Source organism: Pararge aegeria, chromosome 15, assembly GCF_905163445.1.
Source record: "Pararge aegeria chromosome 15, ilParAegt1.1, whole genome shotgun sequence".
NCBI classification, from domain to species: domain Eukaryota; kingdom Metazoa; phylum Arthropoda; class Insecta; order Lepidoptera; family Nymphalidae; genus Pararge; species Pararge aegeria.
In genome coordinates, this window is record NC_053194.1 from 294,757 (window position 1) to 313,333 (window position 18,577).

The following is an 18,577-nucleotide window of genomic DNA, read 5'->3' on the forward strand; positions in this document are numbered from 1 at the left end:
ATAAATAAACTATTTGTAGTGCTTGTGTTATGAGATTTTTTATCTCAACCAAGTGCCAAAGTTAACTCTGGCCTCACACAATTGGAATGTCTTCATGAATTCATAATTTGAATTCAAATTATTAGTTCAGAATGCCCGGGATTTTATGTAATGTCTATACAGACATTTTGTAAGATAGAGCACACGCTCTACACACATTACTGACGAGCGTCCTGAATTCAGGTTCAGAAAATTGTAGATTATGATTTCATAACGCACGGATACATCTGAATACAGCGGTTCACACATACCGGAATCAGATTGTGAATTATTTATTATGTAGAGTCCAGAGCATTGCGATTAATATTTATTCCTCTTCAATAAAGACGTTTGCCTATGTCAGTAGTTATAAGACTACTGATCTATCTTAGTGAGGCAGCTAAGATAATGAATTCAGACAGACATTCCAGTTGAGTGCGGTCAGCCTAATTCCTTTTCCAGAAAGAGACTGCTAACCAATCTGAATTTTCAAGACAGGTTTGTATGGAATTTCGTCGAAATTTAATATTTTGAATTTGGAGAGACCTCCCAGATTTTTGAGGCCAGTGAGTACGCACCGTGAGGGTAGGACAGCGCCATGGGGCGCGGCGCGCGCAGGTTCCACGTGGCCAGCGCGCCGTCGACGTGCGCCGTCATGAGCTTGCCGTCCTGCTGCCACGCGGCCGCGCGCACCGCGTCGCCCACGCCGCCCGTGCCCAGGCAGCCGCGCCACTCGGCCGCGCGCGCGCGCAGGTCCCACACCACCACCAGCCCCGTCTCGAACGCGATCACTAACTGAGAACAGCGGCAAGTTGCACTCGATGATTTGTGGCGACGTGATATCGGCCCCGCAACACATTGTAACCGTAGCGAAAAAACACATATGTTTTAACAGAGATATAAATACTGTTAATAATTTAAAATAGTATAGTAAAACCCTGTGTTAAGTACCTTTCATGGTATGCCCTTCAAACAGTTTACAGGTCATGGTTTGTTTTGTCGAGAAACAGCATTAAAGAAATTTGTCAGGTTTGTTACCACTGGGTTATAAGTTCACACTTAAGAAATTTGAGACCATTTAAGTTTTAGCAGAACCTGACTAAGGAATCATTTATTCTAACCTTGCTAGCGTCAAGTGGGTTGTCGCTGACTTCCACCACCGCCCCCGGGTGGTTCGGCCTCGTCCTGTAACAAGTGAAAACCTTTATTTAAAAACATAAATTCTTTTTTGAGCACCCCCTACTCGGTGATGTTTGCGATTACTCTAATTAGCTCTTTGATATAAAATATTGATAGCTTAGGTGAGCCCAGTTGTCCTTGACTAACTTTCTCAAAGACAGTTGGACTCACATTTCAATGCAAACATTTGTATAATAATTTGTATAAAGAATCTCTACGATTTAAATTTAAGAACAAATAAATGATTAAAGAGGAGTCAATTGTGAATACCAGTGATTGTGATGAAATCGTCCGATTTGGACTTCCTTCATATATCTATCACCTATCTTTATATCTTTACCAACCTTCACCACATTACAGTTTCATTTAATATAGTTGTAGTACAGTTTTAAGAGATCGGTATAATAGTATACGAGTAGGTAGGTATATACGCGTCGAATTGGGAACCTTCTCAATTCTTTGGGCCGAAAAGTATTTATGAACGATAAATACTTTTGCGCTTTTTCAACTTTTAATGACTTCTAGATGAAAACGAATAATCATGCTAAGTAAGAGGAAAATATGAGTTAATAAGGTTCGTGCGCCTTCGAGCAGAAAATTAGGTAAGTACTTCCGGAACACGATTCGGTGACTTTGCTTTTTCTATAATCCATATAATTTGGTTTGGTTTAAAATCCAGAGTGCATGTATCTTCCCAGTCTTTGTTTTGAATTACGCGAAGATGAGTTATATGACTTATCAAGCCTTTTTACCGATTGGAATTGAGTTGAGTTTGTTTGCCGTTTGAGATAGGATTGCTCTCTGAAAGGGTGTGGTCGGGGTTGCTCATTTCATATGCTATTTTTCCCAGTGTGGCTGTTTAATTAGTCTATGAAATATTCGGTTCGATTACTTCGAAAATCCCCCCGACAACTTCTACTAGCCATTTATTATACGTATTCATGAATAAAACAAAGTAGCTTTTAATGTTAGAGTGTATTTTAATAAGGGTGAAAGGATTAATCTGCTCTTAAAACTCTCAGACCAATATCAGTAAAGTTACCTCTCGAGCGTTAATCCTGGCATAATAGAAGTTGAAGCATGCATAATTTAGTATTCATTAAGTACCGGTTGCAGTGCAGGTAGTAAGGAGCTAAGTAATCTGATGAGATAGGAGAGGGGGAGGTGGCAGCCGGAAGCAACCTGATTCTGTTCATCTGCGTTGATTTTTGCTTCTGGTTGCTTGATCGTACGGCTTTGCGGTGAGGACTTCGATCAATGTGAGATCTTATTGTTCTTATTATGTTATCGATCGAAGGTGGCAACTATTTGCAAAACCGGCAAGATTTGGACTTCTCCGTCTAACTCGGTCGGACTATATTCATATTGCAGAAAAGAACTGTATGGTCAATAGTTAAACTTAAATCACGCGACTCCCTTCGTGAAAATTTTAAGAAATAGGTATACTATACTTACTGTAGCTTCACAATATTTTTATAACAATATAGTATTTGCAAGACAATACATTGATCTTTAAAACGAGAAATGGATATAAACAGCCGCCTTACTCGAAATAGACATAACTTAGTGACACCAGTATATACCAATGCAAAAAATGTGTTTACACAAACAAACACATTTAATAAATCGTGGTAATTAAACGATTGATGAATTTGTTTAACGATAAGGCTGAATGTTAGCAGACCTCTCCGCTTTCATCTCTAACATGATTGAAAATTCTAAAGATTGTAAACGGTAAAATTATACTAAGAAAGAGCAATCTGCTGATTTTCTTGCCGGTTCTTCGCGGTAGAATCTGCCTTCCGAACCGGAACTACAAACAGACTTACTTGACGTGTCTTAAGTGCTTATAAACTAGGCCTACTTGAAATAAATGAATTTTAATTTTTTTGAATTTTTATAGTGCTCTGCGTATTATAGTACTCCTACCTCTTGCCGAAATTTAGACATACATATTTCATCGTTCATCGTCTAAAATAAAATAATTCATTAATTTATTTTCAATTTATTCATTATTATTTTCTAGAACATTCCTTGCAAAGTTCATGAAATGTCTACTAAAAATCAGTACCCGCGATTAGCCTAGATAACTTATTTTTTGGTACTAACTGTTTGTAAGTCCCTTCAATGCCGGTCCAACCTGTCTGAAGTTTAAGATTTGGGCATAAGATGGATAATGTTCAACAACGTGTCAGCCACAAAAGTAAACTTCTGCACACCATTAAGATGAGAAAAGTGACATATCTGGGGTACTCAGGGGAGAGAGATGCATGATGCGAAAGAAACTGGAATAAGCGTTGGTTGTAACAATAAGTTACGCAGCATCCGAGAGCGAATCTGACTGCACAAGAGTGACGAACATACAAAGCTAACTGCCAATCTTTGTTAATCAGAAATCAGAAAAAAAAGAGATTTCAACATATCTAGATAAAAACGTTAATTATAATCATCGTCGTTTAATACAGTTAATATCAACAGCCGTTAAATTAGCAGGTTCGTTTAAGCATTGTTCGTTAAAATAATCTTATATCTTTAAACGAGCAATTCTTGTATATATATATATATATATATATATCTATAATTGGAACCTCGGATTCGGCTCCAACGATTTTCATGAAATTTAGTATACAGGGGGTTTCGGGGGCGATAAATCGATCTAGCTAGGATTCATTTTTAGAAAATGTCATTTTATTTGTGTTTTCCGGTAATCGGTTATTGGTGCAACGAAGTTGCACGGGTCAGCTAGTTAATAATAATAAGAAATGAAGAAGTTAATTAAGTCACACTTTTTTCGAAATCACACAAAATACACTTTCTCTTGTATTTATTGCTACAGGTTTATATACAGCGTATACAGTTACCGATACTTCCTAATTGTCACATGGTATAGATATACCTACATGTAACATTAACATAAACAGATACAACGTATCACGTAGTTACGTATTTAATCAGTGTAAAGACGTTGAGGGTGAATCTGAGACGTCAACGTGACGTCGACGCCGCAACAAGTGGCGCCGACGAAGCTGTAGGGAGACCATGGTAGCTGTCTACTGAGATACTTGGCTCAAATTATTCATACTAGTTTATGTCAAGTTTTTTCCCCTCATACAATTCAATAATAATTTAGCCCAGCTATTTTGCTACTGAATAATTTAATTTATCGTTTACTATAATAATAATAATGTACTAAATAATGTAATCTTGTGCTTATTGTATTTTCATATTTAAGTAGGTGCTTAGCCGTTATTTATAATATATAGAAATAGTATTTTTTTGGGATAAGAAGTTCCCTTTGTGTAAATTGATTTTCATCAAAATCTATTGCCTCATGAAGAGGTATGTTATCCGAATTGCACTTTTACCCTATTCCATAGAAAGTGTTTATTTTTCAGATATAAAAGTAGCTATTTTCAAACTTTTACGGGCTCACTGGAGAGTGTGAATTAGATTTTGGATGTGTTAAGGTCTCCCACAGTCTCTGCCATAACGTCCACATTATCGGCAAACCGTCGTTGTGTGATGTACTCGTTGATGATGATGCCAAGTCCTTTCCAATCCAGAAGAATAAAGACTTCCTCCAGTGCAGCGGGGAGCAGCTTCGGTAAAATTACATGTCCCTCTCACACTCCTCGCTGCGATCGGATCGGCCTCGTATTCTGAGTCTGTAAACGAATTGACATAGTCGCGTGCTTGTACACGCATTGCATTTTAATAATCCCGTAGTCGATTTGAATAGTGTTGAAACCATCGCCATCGCACGCGTCCTGCAATGTCCCGCATTTGTGTCCATCAATCTGAGGCTAAGACGTTTAGCCCCATGTGCCTTTAATTCTTAGTATGGTTTTTTTCTTTTTGTCACAGCATGGGCACCCTCCAGCCTTGTTTGTGGAGGAGGCAGGCGCCTGGCCGCCGACGCCGGGCGGCTCGCATGCCCTTAGTGTCGCCGACATGACACGCTCTTAAAGTGTATTTTATTAATTAATAGCGATCCGACCCGGCGTGCACGCAAATCGCACGGGTGCAATACAGATACGTATACGAGTTTGGAGTGATTAAAAATACAATTCCGTGGTACATAAACTGAACCTACGTTGTAAGGTTTTGCAAGAATATGTTTGTTACGAAATCAATTTAAATCTCTGAATCCGTTTTCTTTCTTCTGCTATAATATGCATGTTTAACACATATAAACCTTCCTCATGAATCACTCTATATCTATTGCTGCATGAAAATATGTTGTGCACTTTAAAAGATCTAAGCGTACAAACGGTGGGAGCGACTTTGTTTTAGAATATGTATAGAAGATTTCTTCGGGGTTTTCGCTTCACCATGCTATCCAATATCGGACAGGTCAAACATAGGAACAGTGATCTTATTATTTCTTCGTTTCTTTAGGGTTTAAAGTATTAAAAAATATATAGTATTTACAGAAATACGACAACAGTATTCACTTGGGCCTATTAGTGTAATTCGTCCAATACTATCACACATCACCAAGTGTTGCATATTTTCTACTCACAGAACACATCAGTAAAGCCGTCTTCTTCATTAGCAATATGTGTGAAGTTGTTGAAAGGATAACCAGTTCTCATGGTCCGAAACCCAATAGAACGCGAGTCTAATTTTAGGTTTTCGTACATCCTATAAATAAATGAAATCTGAAATTCGAAATCACGTGTAGCTTTGTGCATCAATTGATTTAAGATCTAGATTACATATATTTATTCGTTTCTACACGCGACATGTGGACTTAGAATTTAGTCCAGAGAGAAATAAAAATTAGAGAGTTGTTTAGATAGTTTTTTAATTTTTTTTTAACTGACAGATACCGGCGTTAACTGGCGGAGTGTTAACACATATACATAAAGGTATACTAACTTGAGAAGATACAGAATAAAAGCAAAATGACAAGTTGACTGATACAACATGGATGTCGCATGAAAAAAAAACCTTTCGGAAATTCGTTAAAACGCAATGCGGGTCTTTTTTGTACAGTCGACGCAGTTGTACTGCCTAGGGGCGTTTATAACGAACTCCAGTCTGCCAGCTCGAGTTCACAATGGCGACCGGCGGCGGCGTGCTCGCGGGGACACGATATTAACAGCCGTGCTTATTGGATAAGGTGGATTCACTAAACTGTCGTGACTTGCTGATCCGCCTGCAGGGGATAAAGTTTATGACTTTTCCGGCCGATTTAAAATGATGATTGATTTAATAACAATAAAACAAGCGACATCGAGGTGGACAGACGACATAAAGTGGGAGACACTGGATACAAGCGGCACCAAAGGCGAGACGTCTAGCAGTGGACGTCCTGTGGTTGAGATGATGTTGATAAATAACAAAAATAAACTGATCTTAAATTCTTCTATTTTGAATATGAATTCAAAATAGAAGAATACACTTTTATTGTACACCAAACAAAAAAGTAGTTATATACCTACACATAGAACAAGAGAGTACAATATAACAAAGTTTCAAATATCTGGGCTAGATATATTTGAAACGCTAAAGTTTGGAAGTTATATTCGGATTTGTAAAATCTTTTGTACAATTCTTTAAATACACGAGTATATAGGCTTACGGTCAATTTTTTAAGGGGACTCAAAGCATGTATTCGGCGAATCAGAATCGATTTGGATGGTCATTTATTTTAATAGTCCCATAAGGATCTGGTAAAGTTCTTTGAAGATAGGTATCTCCCTAATTCATGATGTAATTTTAATAGCTCATAAAAAAAAAGTCTTCCTACGTATCATTTGCTTACGTAAGCCTAGAGTGAACAGGCGTTTTTAGGTAAGCAAGCCCCGTCCTTTCATTGCTTACCATCAATGAAACAGAAAAAAACATTATGTTTTCGATACTTTATTTGGTAGTTGGTAGCTTATATGTATTACATAACATAGTATGTTTAGGGGATGACAGTGTACTTAATCGATACAGTTCTTTTTCATAATACCATTATTTGACAGACTTAACTAAGTTAAGTTTCCTATTGTACCGCCAAATGAAATAAAATATAATTTGTTACGCCATCCATTGTCAATCAAGTCAACCCCGGCCGAAATCGCTTTATATTCATGGGCAGCCGTGGTTCGGACGCTGTAATGGGAATACATTGCAAATGGGCGATGTGACGCTGTTTCTAGTTGTACCTAGTTGTAACATCGCTCGTGTGGAGCTAATAGATATCCATTTTAGGTGATATATCTATGCGAATTTTTTTAAGAACCGGTTTTTCTGATAAGTCGTTTTTGAAAATAACACTTTTTTAACGAAATTTTACTAGTTTATAAGCGGTGATAGACTAGTGGGTAAGGCTTCGGCTTTCCTTCTGGAGGGCCTTCGTCATACAACAACTTTTCGGAGCTATGGGCGTTTTAAAATTAAGCAATTAAGATATCAAGAAAAATATCGCGAGGAAACCTGCATGCCTGAAAGTTTTCGTAACTTTCTAGGCGGCGTATGATAGTTGCCAACCCGCACTGGGTCAGCATGTTGGAGAACGGCCTATACCCTTCTCATTCTGAAAGATGAACGTGCCCTGTAGTGGGTCGGTATTGGGTTGATAATGATTAGGAAGACATCAATGGGGTTACCGGCTTTGACATATCATTACTACGGTTTGATTCCGGGGTGAGGTAAAGATTGTTTGGCGTGGGGTTACCAGTTTAGATTCTTAGTCCAGAGTTAGGAAATAGGTGAACGCGCCTCCATCTGCAAGCATTCTAAACCGCGCGTCGGAACAAGTTATAATATCGGTAATTAGTATAAAGTTCGAAACCCGAAACCCTTTCTTAGAGAAAAATTGCGTGTCAAAGCTATATGCAGCTTTAAGGTCAACATTAATATTGATTAAATTAGAATTTCAGCTTGGAGGGCCATGAAAAACTGCTAGGTGAAGCAGACGCAATAAGGTGTAGAAACCTATTTTTGAGCCCGCTTATGCATTCCCAAGCTGCTGGAATGGCGACCCCGCACCGTGGAATTTTGGAACTCTCTACAAAAGACCTACTGTGGACGTCTATAGGTGGAAGTGATGATGGTGATAAATTCCATATTATGCACCGTTAATAATCACGGTGCGTTCTTTGTGTTCATTTTTATGGAACCAAGACAGCAAGAATTATTTATTAAGGGTTTACTATTAGTCCAGAATCATACCACGCAGGTGCTTTGGTATCACTGGAAGACATTAAAAGTCTAGTCAAATAAAAATAGGTTTTGATGAACTGTAAGTTATAACAATGAGTTTTGCAGGTCTTTTGTTAATTTTATGGGGAAGTGAATTATCCTCAATAAACAGCAAACCTTCTACCTTTCAAGTATTACACCGATAACCATTAGTACGTAGGATACGAGTAGGTATAAAAGTAGGTATAATTGTTTGTTGAATATGAATGATTCGAGAGCCAAATTACGATGGCCATCAAATAGTTCATTAGTGCTGCACGCGTCACTTATTAGCCGAGTATTGGGTTTTCGCTGCCATGCACTGTTGTGTTATATCAGAGATAAATTAAATGGCACCCGATTTTAAGTTGTTATGTGTGAAAACTTCCTTGGTATAAGCATAAAATAGTTGGTCAGTCAAAGTAGTGTATATTTAGATCTATCATAGTTAATTACAAACTACCGAATATCAATAGGAAAGAAAACAATGAAATCGAATTGTATATTATCATGGTTGCCGAGCTTCACAGTGGGCTTATTGTAATTTAATTTTTATTGGTTGTGTGTTTTTATCTTTACTTTTTTTTCTGACAATATGGCTGTATACAGTGGCGTGCACAGGGTTTTTGACCAGGGAATAAAGAAGGAAAATGGCATAAAATGGAAAAATCCATCCCCTTTATGAGTAATACAAAATTTTAGGGTATGCAATGCTTTTGTGCATGTATGAAGTGCACGCCACTGGCTGTCTAGCCTCGTGATAATTTCTTGTACCATCATTAACACGACGACCCACTACAAGACATTAAAATAAAACCATATTTATGACAAAATCCTGAAAAATATTCTTATCAAAAATGCATTCCCGTATGATATACGACTATGAATAAATATTCAATATATAAATACATTATATTATGTATGAGACGAACATTATGTTAAATAATCATGAAATAATTACAGGTGTATATAATGAATTCACGTTAATGTGTTTTCCGTTAATTGGAAGAGCTTTGTGCCGAAATATTTCATAATATCTGTATGAAAATGATAAATTTTAGGCTGCCCGCACAGTGGTGCTTGGCTGCTATTCCGTGAATGAGAATTCGTGTTGTTTATCCATCTCTTAAGCGACAAATCACCATACACACCATCCGTTTGAATGGATAATTATCTGGCTACTCGAGCTTTGCCTGCAGCCCATAAAGTGAAAACATCTGACAAATACATGGCTTTAAAAATGTCTAATTTTACTTTGATACATAAACCAAGAGACACAATTTATAAAATACCCTTTTTATGGCACTTCATGAAAATCAGTTGTGTTTTTTTTTAATGAACCGTGCAGGCATGTAACGTGATGTAACAGTATTAAGTTAATTCTCAATATGAATTATTTTTATTTTATTAAAATTTACCTCTGCATAATTTCTTGAGTTTTTATTTAATTTTTTATTAGTAGCATTGGGTGAGACACTGAGCTAGGTAGGTATATCAAAAGAGAGTTGGTTGGGTTTAACGACTATCGAATGTTAGTTTAACGTGCTTTCCGAGCCACGGAACTAATATTCGATACTGCGAATGGTCTGACCTAAAAAGGTGGCTGGATTTTTGCCTTTGAATTAGCGTCGAACCTGGGAATTCTAAATCTTTAGTTGAAAACTCTTACCACTACCAACAAGGCAGTTAAAATGTATTCATCCAGAGAGCTAATCTTCTCTTACAAAACTGTTAAAATAATGCAATTGTCGCGTAGGCAATGTGCAGCCGGCCTAATGATAGAGCACTTTAAACGCTGCGAGAGATAATAAATAATAGCTATTACTTTATTCTGATTCCGCTTTTTGCAATAATGCTCGTGGGCTACGTTAAAAGAGAATTTTAATGTCGGAGTAATATTCAGATTTCACATTAATGAAAAGTTTATACCGTTTTGGCGGAAAATTACTGTCATATTCGGGAAATTATTGCTTGACGCTCGTTACAAGACCGTCCGTCTGCATTATGTTATTCAGAAAAATCAGAATGAATTATGCAGTTGTTTTTTAAACTCCGCAACAACTAGAACGCTAAATCGCTTAGCGATGCGTCTTTGACAGTATGCTGGTAAATAGCCACGGCCTCTCAAAAGTTCAAAATTCCAAAATTGATCCCGCCGGGATCAAACCCGGGATCTCCCTCAAAACCACAACGCAATATTATAAACGTGTGCTTGTTTGTCCTTAACGAAGCCACCAATCATCTTGATAGGTTCCTTTTTGTATCAGGAAAACAAACGGTTCCGACGACGCGAAAAAAGAAGAACCCCGCTAGAAGAACAGCTAGTAAAATTATAATATAGTTATATATTATGTTATAAATTGAATATGTCCTTATCTTGTTCACGTGGCGGCTTCAAGCTCGCGACTGGGTAGCGGTGTCACGTTAAAGCTTGTATATTATATCTACATTACTAAACCGAGTGCGTGTGAAAAGGGTCTTAGACAAATGGCTCGGGCCCGTAATCCGTTCAAACACCCGGCGCCGCTCAAATCAAATCATAACAAATGCTTTTTATTCAAATGAGGCTATTACAGGCTCCTTTGAATCGTTCATGCATAATTTTCGTCCGTCCGTCCGTCTAAATGAGAACAGCTTCATATAAATGTCACTGCCACTGTCACTTTTGTTTGTTTTGACGGCTCGAGAAGATAAATGTGTCGTGTTTTCAAATAATAACTAATAGTGCCTAAACAGTACCTACTTTGCATTTGTGTGGATTTTCTGGCGGGATGCCGTTGGTCTGTATAACAAAACTAGCTGCTCCGGCCACGCAGATTAAGAGCGTAACATGACCGGATTAATTCCAGAACGTTGCGAACTAAAATGCTACGTGGCCAAAATACTCAGTAACATAATCCCTACATACATAAGTATTTTTCTTTATGTCCTCATCAAATAACGCAAAAAGGCTCCGTTTTACATTTCTAACCGACGAACTTTATTGTGTAGTTTCAAGTAAATAGGCACGTGATCTTGCATCTTTGAATGTCAAATGAAGTGGTAATTAGCCAATTTGTATTCAACTTTTCATTTCAAATTAACATAATAGCTTTAAAATGCTGCGCGGCTTTACTTCGGCACTGCAATATTGAAATCACATCAGCGCGAGTCACGCTTACGTAATTCATGAAATTCAATTCATATGTTTGTACACATGTTTTGTGCAAGGACTTTAGTGATTAAGAATTTTAATAAAATGAAATAAATGGATTTAGTTTTTCTTCATCATTTTGATAAAGACTACTCAGATATAAACTAAAGTGCTGTCTAAAATGGAATGAATGGGCGAGGTACGGAAAAGTGCGGAGTCTCCCATCTACCTACGACGCCTGCGATAGGCTTTGCTTACGCGCCGATATTCTCAATGAGTAAACAAACATATATAATACTAGAATTACACATATGTTAGAATCTTACAAAACGTCTTACTTGCGCGAAGTACAAAAATTCAAAATTAAATAAACTATATAAAATAAATATTCCATATTTAAAGCCGATAGCATTATAAGTTACTACAATAGCAAGATTAGCGGTGAAATTCCATCGTAATCTATAATATTAAAGAAAAATAAGCAGGTTCTTTCATAACGATATTCATTATCTGATCGATCCAATATATATTTTTAAAGATTTAAAGTACTGTATTGTAGTTTTGAAAATAGCGGCATGTGTAGAAGGTCAAGGAAATGTTAATTTTACCATTCGATTCGATACTGTTTTGAAAGTAGACTATATAACTAGTTCTGCTGGTTATATGGAAAGCGAAATCTTGGGTTTAATTACCGAATCGGGCCAGGTATTGAGACCTCCTAGTGAGATCTCTCATTACCACGCGGGGGTGCGAAAATTGAATACGGCCGCCTCCGTACTTCGGAGAGCACGTTCAGCCTTCGCTCTGGGTTATTAACATTAGCGTGGTGGATCTAAGCTATAAAGCCCTCTCTAAAACGTAATATCTCAGCCGCACGGGTCGTTTGGGCGCGCTATTGATTTTATGCTAATGTTAAGTACAGCACCGCTGCAGTGCGCTCCCAGCACTGTTGCCAAAAATGTTTCCCATTAACGATTATAAGGTAGGTCGAGATTATTAACAGTAACTACAATAAATCAGTTCCTCCGCATATGAGTAAACCTTAAAAGACACATAAACGCTGTCGCAGACTTTTTTTAGATCTTGTTGAACATTGTTTTGGTGTTTCTTTAACTGTTTACGCAACGCACGCAACGAAGCTCTGAAAAGGAAATATTCTTTGGCGATTTGCAACATATTTCATTGATCTTCCGCCTCTTTAGGTCATAACGTGATGTTTAATAGCTTTCCCGATAAATATACTATCAAACACTAAAATTACGCAATTCGAACCAGAAGATCCTGTCTGAAGCGCGTTCAACCAAATATACTCGTAGATAAAGAATCCAAAACTGATTTTTTTTAACTCATAGTTGGTTTCATATAGGTACCCAGTGGCTTGCATAGAGGACATGCACAGGGTATGCAGATGATATAAAATGAAGAAAATCCCCAGTACGAGTTATAAATATTTAAGGGTAGGCTTTTATATTACTCTTACAATGCCTATCCTTAAGATTTTATATCATTTGAATATCCTGTGCATACCCTCTATGCACGCCACTGTAGGTACCTTATCATATTATACGCGATATGCGTAGTATAACTTGAAATTCAAACGATTAGTCTTATTTTTTTAGCTACTGCTTCAAATTATTTTGGCACGTACTTTTTTAACGCCAAGCACAGGCTGCCATAACTGTTCATATAATGTGTTAGCTAAAACTACTTTTTCCGTTAGATAGATAATACACCAATATATTTGAATTGAAATTTGGTGCTTCGATACATAAAATACATAATAGCCTAGTGGTTAGGGTTTCGGACTCTCTTCCGCGAGGACCGAGTTCGATCCCCGGCACGCATCTCCAACTTTAATAATCATTTTATAATTGTCTTAAAGGTAGGGGAAACCTTCATGCCTGACTGTTTTCCATAACGTTCTCAAAGGCGTGTGTAGTCTAACAATGTGCACTTGGCCTGCATTGTGGACAGCTTGAACCCCTTCTCATTCTGAGTAGCGCCCCGTGCCCTGCAGTTGGCCGGTTATGGGTAGACAGACATAAGATGCTCTTTAAACCGTGATAATAAACAGTTCCAGTGACCACTAGGACTATGGAAAATTACTCGTTAAATTCACATCGAAAAGGTTAACACGAACCCGTCATGTTAACCTTTTCGGTAAGACGTCACAAATCATTTTGGTTTACATTTTTCCGATCATATCGTCCATATCCTTAGTTCAGTTAAGTTTTGTACAGTTTAAACCGTGCTTTCCATGGATAACCCATACGTCTTAAACTCCTATTATACAAATCCTTACTAATATTATATATAATTGAAAAGTGTGTTTGTCTGCTTGTCCACGCCCAACCAATTACCTTGATTTTTGGCACCGAGTAAGTTGGAAGGACTGAGAGTAGCATATGCTATTATTTATCCCAGGAAATCAAATGGTTCTAACGGGCTTAAAAAACCGTAATAAACGTGGATTAAGAACGCGGCAAACGGCTAGTTAGGTAAAGATAAGGTCGGGTTTTAGACCACGGCGGGTTTGGAGCCCTCGTAGCTCTAGGATTAAGCTGGCGTACGTAGTTATCACCATTAACTCACAATTATATAACCAAATATGTGTGAACGCTTCATAAGTGCAAGTCATAGGCCTACATGAACAAAGAATTCAATAGCACAATTCCGCAAGTCTAGAAGAGAACTGACTGTCGGTGGCGTCAAGGGCACTAGCCGCGCCAGCGCTGGGTGTAGTGACTTGTGACCACTACACTGGCATGCCAGCCCTGAAGGGTAGTCGTCATATTCATGATGGCTCATTACCGCTACTTCAGGGAATGGGTCTCCTCTCAGAATGAGACGAGTTTTGGTCGTAGTCCTTCACGCTGCTAAGTGCGGATTAATAGACTTCACACACCTAGGAACTTTACGGAGAAATCTCACGCTTGATGCTTTGCCCATCATGTTTTCTTTCACCGTTTAAGCAGGCAAAAAAAAGCCGAAGCTCTAACCACTGGACTATCACCGCTATCTGTACAAAAAAGGTAGTGTTGTCTCGTGATAATTCGAAAAAATTCAAGCCAATTTAGTGTTCGCACACAGCATTTTGCAAACAAGCGCTAAATTTCATTTTACCTCAAACCATAAAACTCAGCTAAGCAAAAAAATACATGAAAACAAATTGTGTATTCGAAACGTTATTTTTCGCTGAAAACGTCGAAAAAATGACGAGGGCACGTGATCCTCAGCCCCGTGTTTACAAGAAACGATGAAATGTTCATAAAAATAAAGGACGTGACTTGAAACCCTTACAAATAACCTTAATCTTTCAACATTATAAAGCTAGAATTCGTATATTCGTTGCCTACGTTCGAACTTGAGCAGTTTCACTACGTCAATACTTTTAGCGAGATAACTAATAATGAGTAAATAAAATTTTTTTAGCAGTTGCGGTGCGTTGTTTAAATCCAGAATCTTAACCACAATAGTGCGGAAAGGATTGAACTTTGTCGAGAACTTAATAACAGCGAAAACTTAACATTAGTTAGGTAACAGAGTTACTGACAACACGAGTGTGCTTGTAAAGTTTTGTCGCGAAACGCTGCTGGCACCATTTAATGAACTGCGCGTACCGCTGCTCGCAGGACGGGCAACAAAGAGAAATTATTTTGAAGATAAACTTTAAGATACTTGCGTCACTGTGAGTAGATCGATAGATACATAATAACTCTTTTGCAACAAAAAATAGAAACAATACAAGACATTTTGAAAATAGAGAAAGTAAAAAGGCCTTATATTTTAAAGGCAACCTAACCGTAAGAAGCTACTAGTCAAATGGTCATATTTATACACATTACTTTGTAATATAGTTAAAAGTTGTGAATAATCGAAACTCGACTAAATTGGGTATTGTTGGACTCAAACTTTTGAACATATGGATCAGTTAATGAATCGTTGATACACAAGTTTATTCGCTGCCAACCAAAGCAAATAATCTACTAAGCTTGCTCGTCGAGCATGTATCTGCGTCGGGACCGAGCTTAAATCATTAAATGTCATAGTTGGAATATTGCCTGCAGCTTTTATTATAAACATGATTTACTTTTAAACCAAATTCAAATTTAAATCAGATAAAACCACACAAATGTTGTATGTAACATGTAGTTTGATGCTCCAAATTAGGTCACGTTGAACATACAATTTATTGCTAAAATATGTTTTATCACAATTTATTTTGAACTATTTTAACATTCTGGCTTCACACGGCTTCAAGTACCCAACACGACAACTTGTATTTTTATCCTTTTTTTTGTTCACCATAGTGGATTAACAGATGTGAAAGACTCATAAGAAACAACCAACATTTTTCGAAACCTTTAGATTTCCGAAAGACGTTTTAGGACATCATCATCATCATATCAACGGACGCGGTGCGGATTAGAAACGATGAAGAAAAGCGCTAAGATTAACTCAGTGATCGTAATATTGTAGATTTGTGCTAAGTAGTAGTTTGTGCGCTTGCTACAACCTTTTTTTATTGTAATAATTGACGGATCCACAGAGCAAAATTTCGCAGGGCATGCAATGAGTCCTGCAACGTGCCGCCCTGTGTCCATCACCCGTCGTCGTAGGTTAGTAATTAAGCGTCATGTGTATAGTTCCAATAGCATACAATGCAACCTCCCTAAGTGAATTTAAGCCGGGTTCGATTCCTAGCAGAGGCAATTGGGGAATTAATAATTTATGTATTTTCTCTGGTCTAGTCTGGTGGGAGGCTTTGGCCGTGGCTAGTTACCACCCTACCGACAAAGACTTGTTGCTAAGCGATTTCTTGTTCCGGTGCGATGTCGAGTAGAAACAAATTAGGGGTATGACTAACATCCTCCTTAACCGACTGCATCATCACATGCCACCAGGTGAGATCGCCGTCAAGGGCTAACTTGTAGTGGAATAAAAAAATGCTGCTACTATAAGTATCTAATGCTCTACTACTATCTAATGTTTGATAACATCTATTCTCTATCTATATAAAAGAGAAAGTGTGTGGGTATGTTTCGTATAGGCTCCGAAACGGCTGGACCGATTTCAATGAAACTTTCAGGGAATCTCCCGATTGACCTAGCGAGTAATCCTATACAGTTAGGTGACGATCGGAACACTCCTATTTTTTAACTGTCAAACTGTCAAATACAGCTTTTATTTACTATGATGATATTCTATTGTTGGGTGTACATGGGTGTAGATAATGATCTTCACCCGCTCGAGAAGAGAATAGAAGAGAATGAATACGGAGAGAAGTAAATGATTTAATAAATAAAAGCAAAATCTAGCCCGGCGAAGCGGGCTGGGTACGCTAGTTCTTTTTAAACGTAAACTTCAACCCCAGTGTTTGAAAAATGATAATAGTGATTTAACTAGGGTGTCAGTCACCTGATGCAAAGAATTAATACTATCCGTGATTATCTGCAACCCCAATACGTCCGTGGCTTAAAAGCCTCCGCGGCTTAAATTCGCATCAGGGCTACGACTTAATATCAACGAAAAATATGTTGTTAAGGATACACACTAATTCGGAGTGCTAATTAACCGGTTGGCTTGTAAAAAGGCAATTTGGTGTTGCGTTTAGAATGATTAGTCCATTAGGAGTACGAGTTAGAAGTGAGACGGTATTAACGAGTTAATAGCCACTCGCCGAGATTTAACGATTAGCGCGTAAGCTACACTTTCGTCGATTTAGCTGTCAGATTGGCTCCGAGAAGTCGATCGATTGGCGCGCACACCAGCAATGTAACGATGCCGTCTCTCGCAACAAGTCTGTAGCTACTCGTATAAACATATGTAAATATATATACTGTGTGAGTTATGTGATAAATGTGGCTTTTCAATAAGGTTTAGAATTAATGTAATCGACATCGTTTGATCAATAGAATATGTTTTGTAAAAATATCAGGCTTAAAAAAATCTAAAATATTTATTTGGGCTTGACCAGTTAAAAATAATACATAGAAGTTGGTAACATCCTGGTAGTATTACTACAAGCAGGCGGCTTATCTTCTATAACATCACGTACAAATTGAAAAACTAGTAGTTCATTCATCATTTTGCTCTTTCCTCTGGACCTCTGCAAGGTGTGGACGTGTTTATCATTCAATAAATTTATATTTTTATTCATTAATTCAAAAATAATTTAATTAAGAATAAAATTAAAAGTGCATCTAGTACTAGGAGTAAATGAAACAGTAAGAAGCCGACTTTGCCGTGTGTTGGTTGCGTGAGTACATCACCTACATTACCTGCTACCCTGGTACATCAAACTCACGTTGCCCTAAATAAAAAGACGATCTAGCGTCACCGGCAAACCATATTTGCAGTATTTATGCAGTTTGATTATGCTGATTCAAATTAACTCGAATGTTCTGCTACCCTGGTACTGCTAACTGAACTTGCCAAAGTCAATAAGGCCTTCTAGCGCGCCCCGCAGGAACTTAATTCATTGACAACTGCCATACTGCGCTTGTGAGTGCAGCCGTGCGCCCAATTACTTGTTGATTTAAACGTACGTAACTTTCAGCTAAAGAAAGTACGCATATCTCAAGACAATAAAGGCTGACAATTTTAACTATACCTTAGAGTCAGCAAATATATTTCGTGCGCTCTAATCATACCGCACTGTAACCATGGAAAGCGCACCGACTAAGTCTTTTTCTGGCTCAGTGAGTAATTTGTCGTGTCGAGATGATAAAACTCCACCTAATTATGTAGCTTTTCGAAGCAAACGCGGCAGGGAAACCGACTTAAGTTTGGAGTTTGACGATTTTAAAGAGGAAATAAAATGTATGATCTCTTCTATGTTTTCCGCCCAAACTAGCGAACTTCAAAAAATTGTTTCCACACAAAAAGAGATACAGCAAACAAATATTAGTATAGAGAATTCTATGGCTTTTCTCAGCACCCAGAACGAGGAATTAAAAAAGAAAATTGATTTATTGGAGGGAAAAATGAAGGAAGACAAGCAATATATAACTCTCTTGGAGAACCAAGTCGAAGACCTGCAAAGATCTTGTCGGAAAAATAATTTAGAAA

The 18,577-nt window shown here is 37.7% G+C and overlaps 1 protein-coding gene across 1 annotated transcript in view; it reads right to left on the reverse strand.

The window, feature by feature from the left end:
- The window catches only part of LOC120629698 (syntaxin-binding protein 5), a 288,649-nt gene that overhangs the window by 23,321 nt on the left and 246,751 nt on the right, over positions 1-18,577 (reverse strand). The window contains exons 5-6 of the mRNA XM_039898677.1: positions 1,140-1,203; positions 597-813 (exon numbers count right to left, since the gene is read on the reverse strand). Coding sequence (XP_039754611.1) covers positions 597-813; positions 1,140-1,203 — 281 coding nt within the window. The remainder of the gene's footprint in view (positions 1-596; positions 814-1,139; positions 1,204-18,577) is intronic.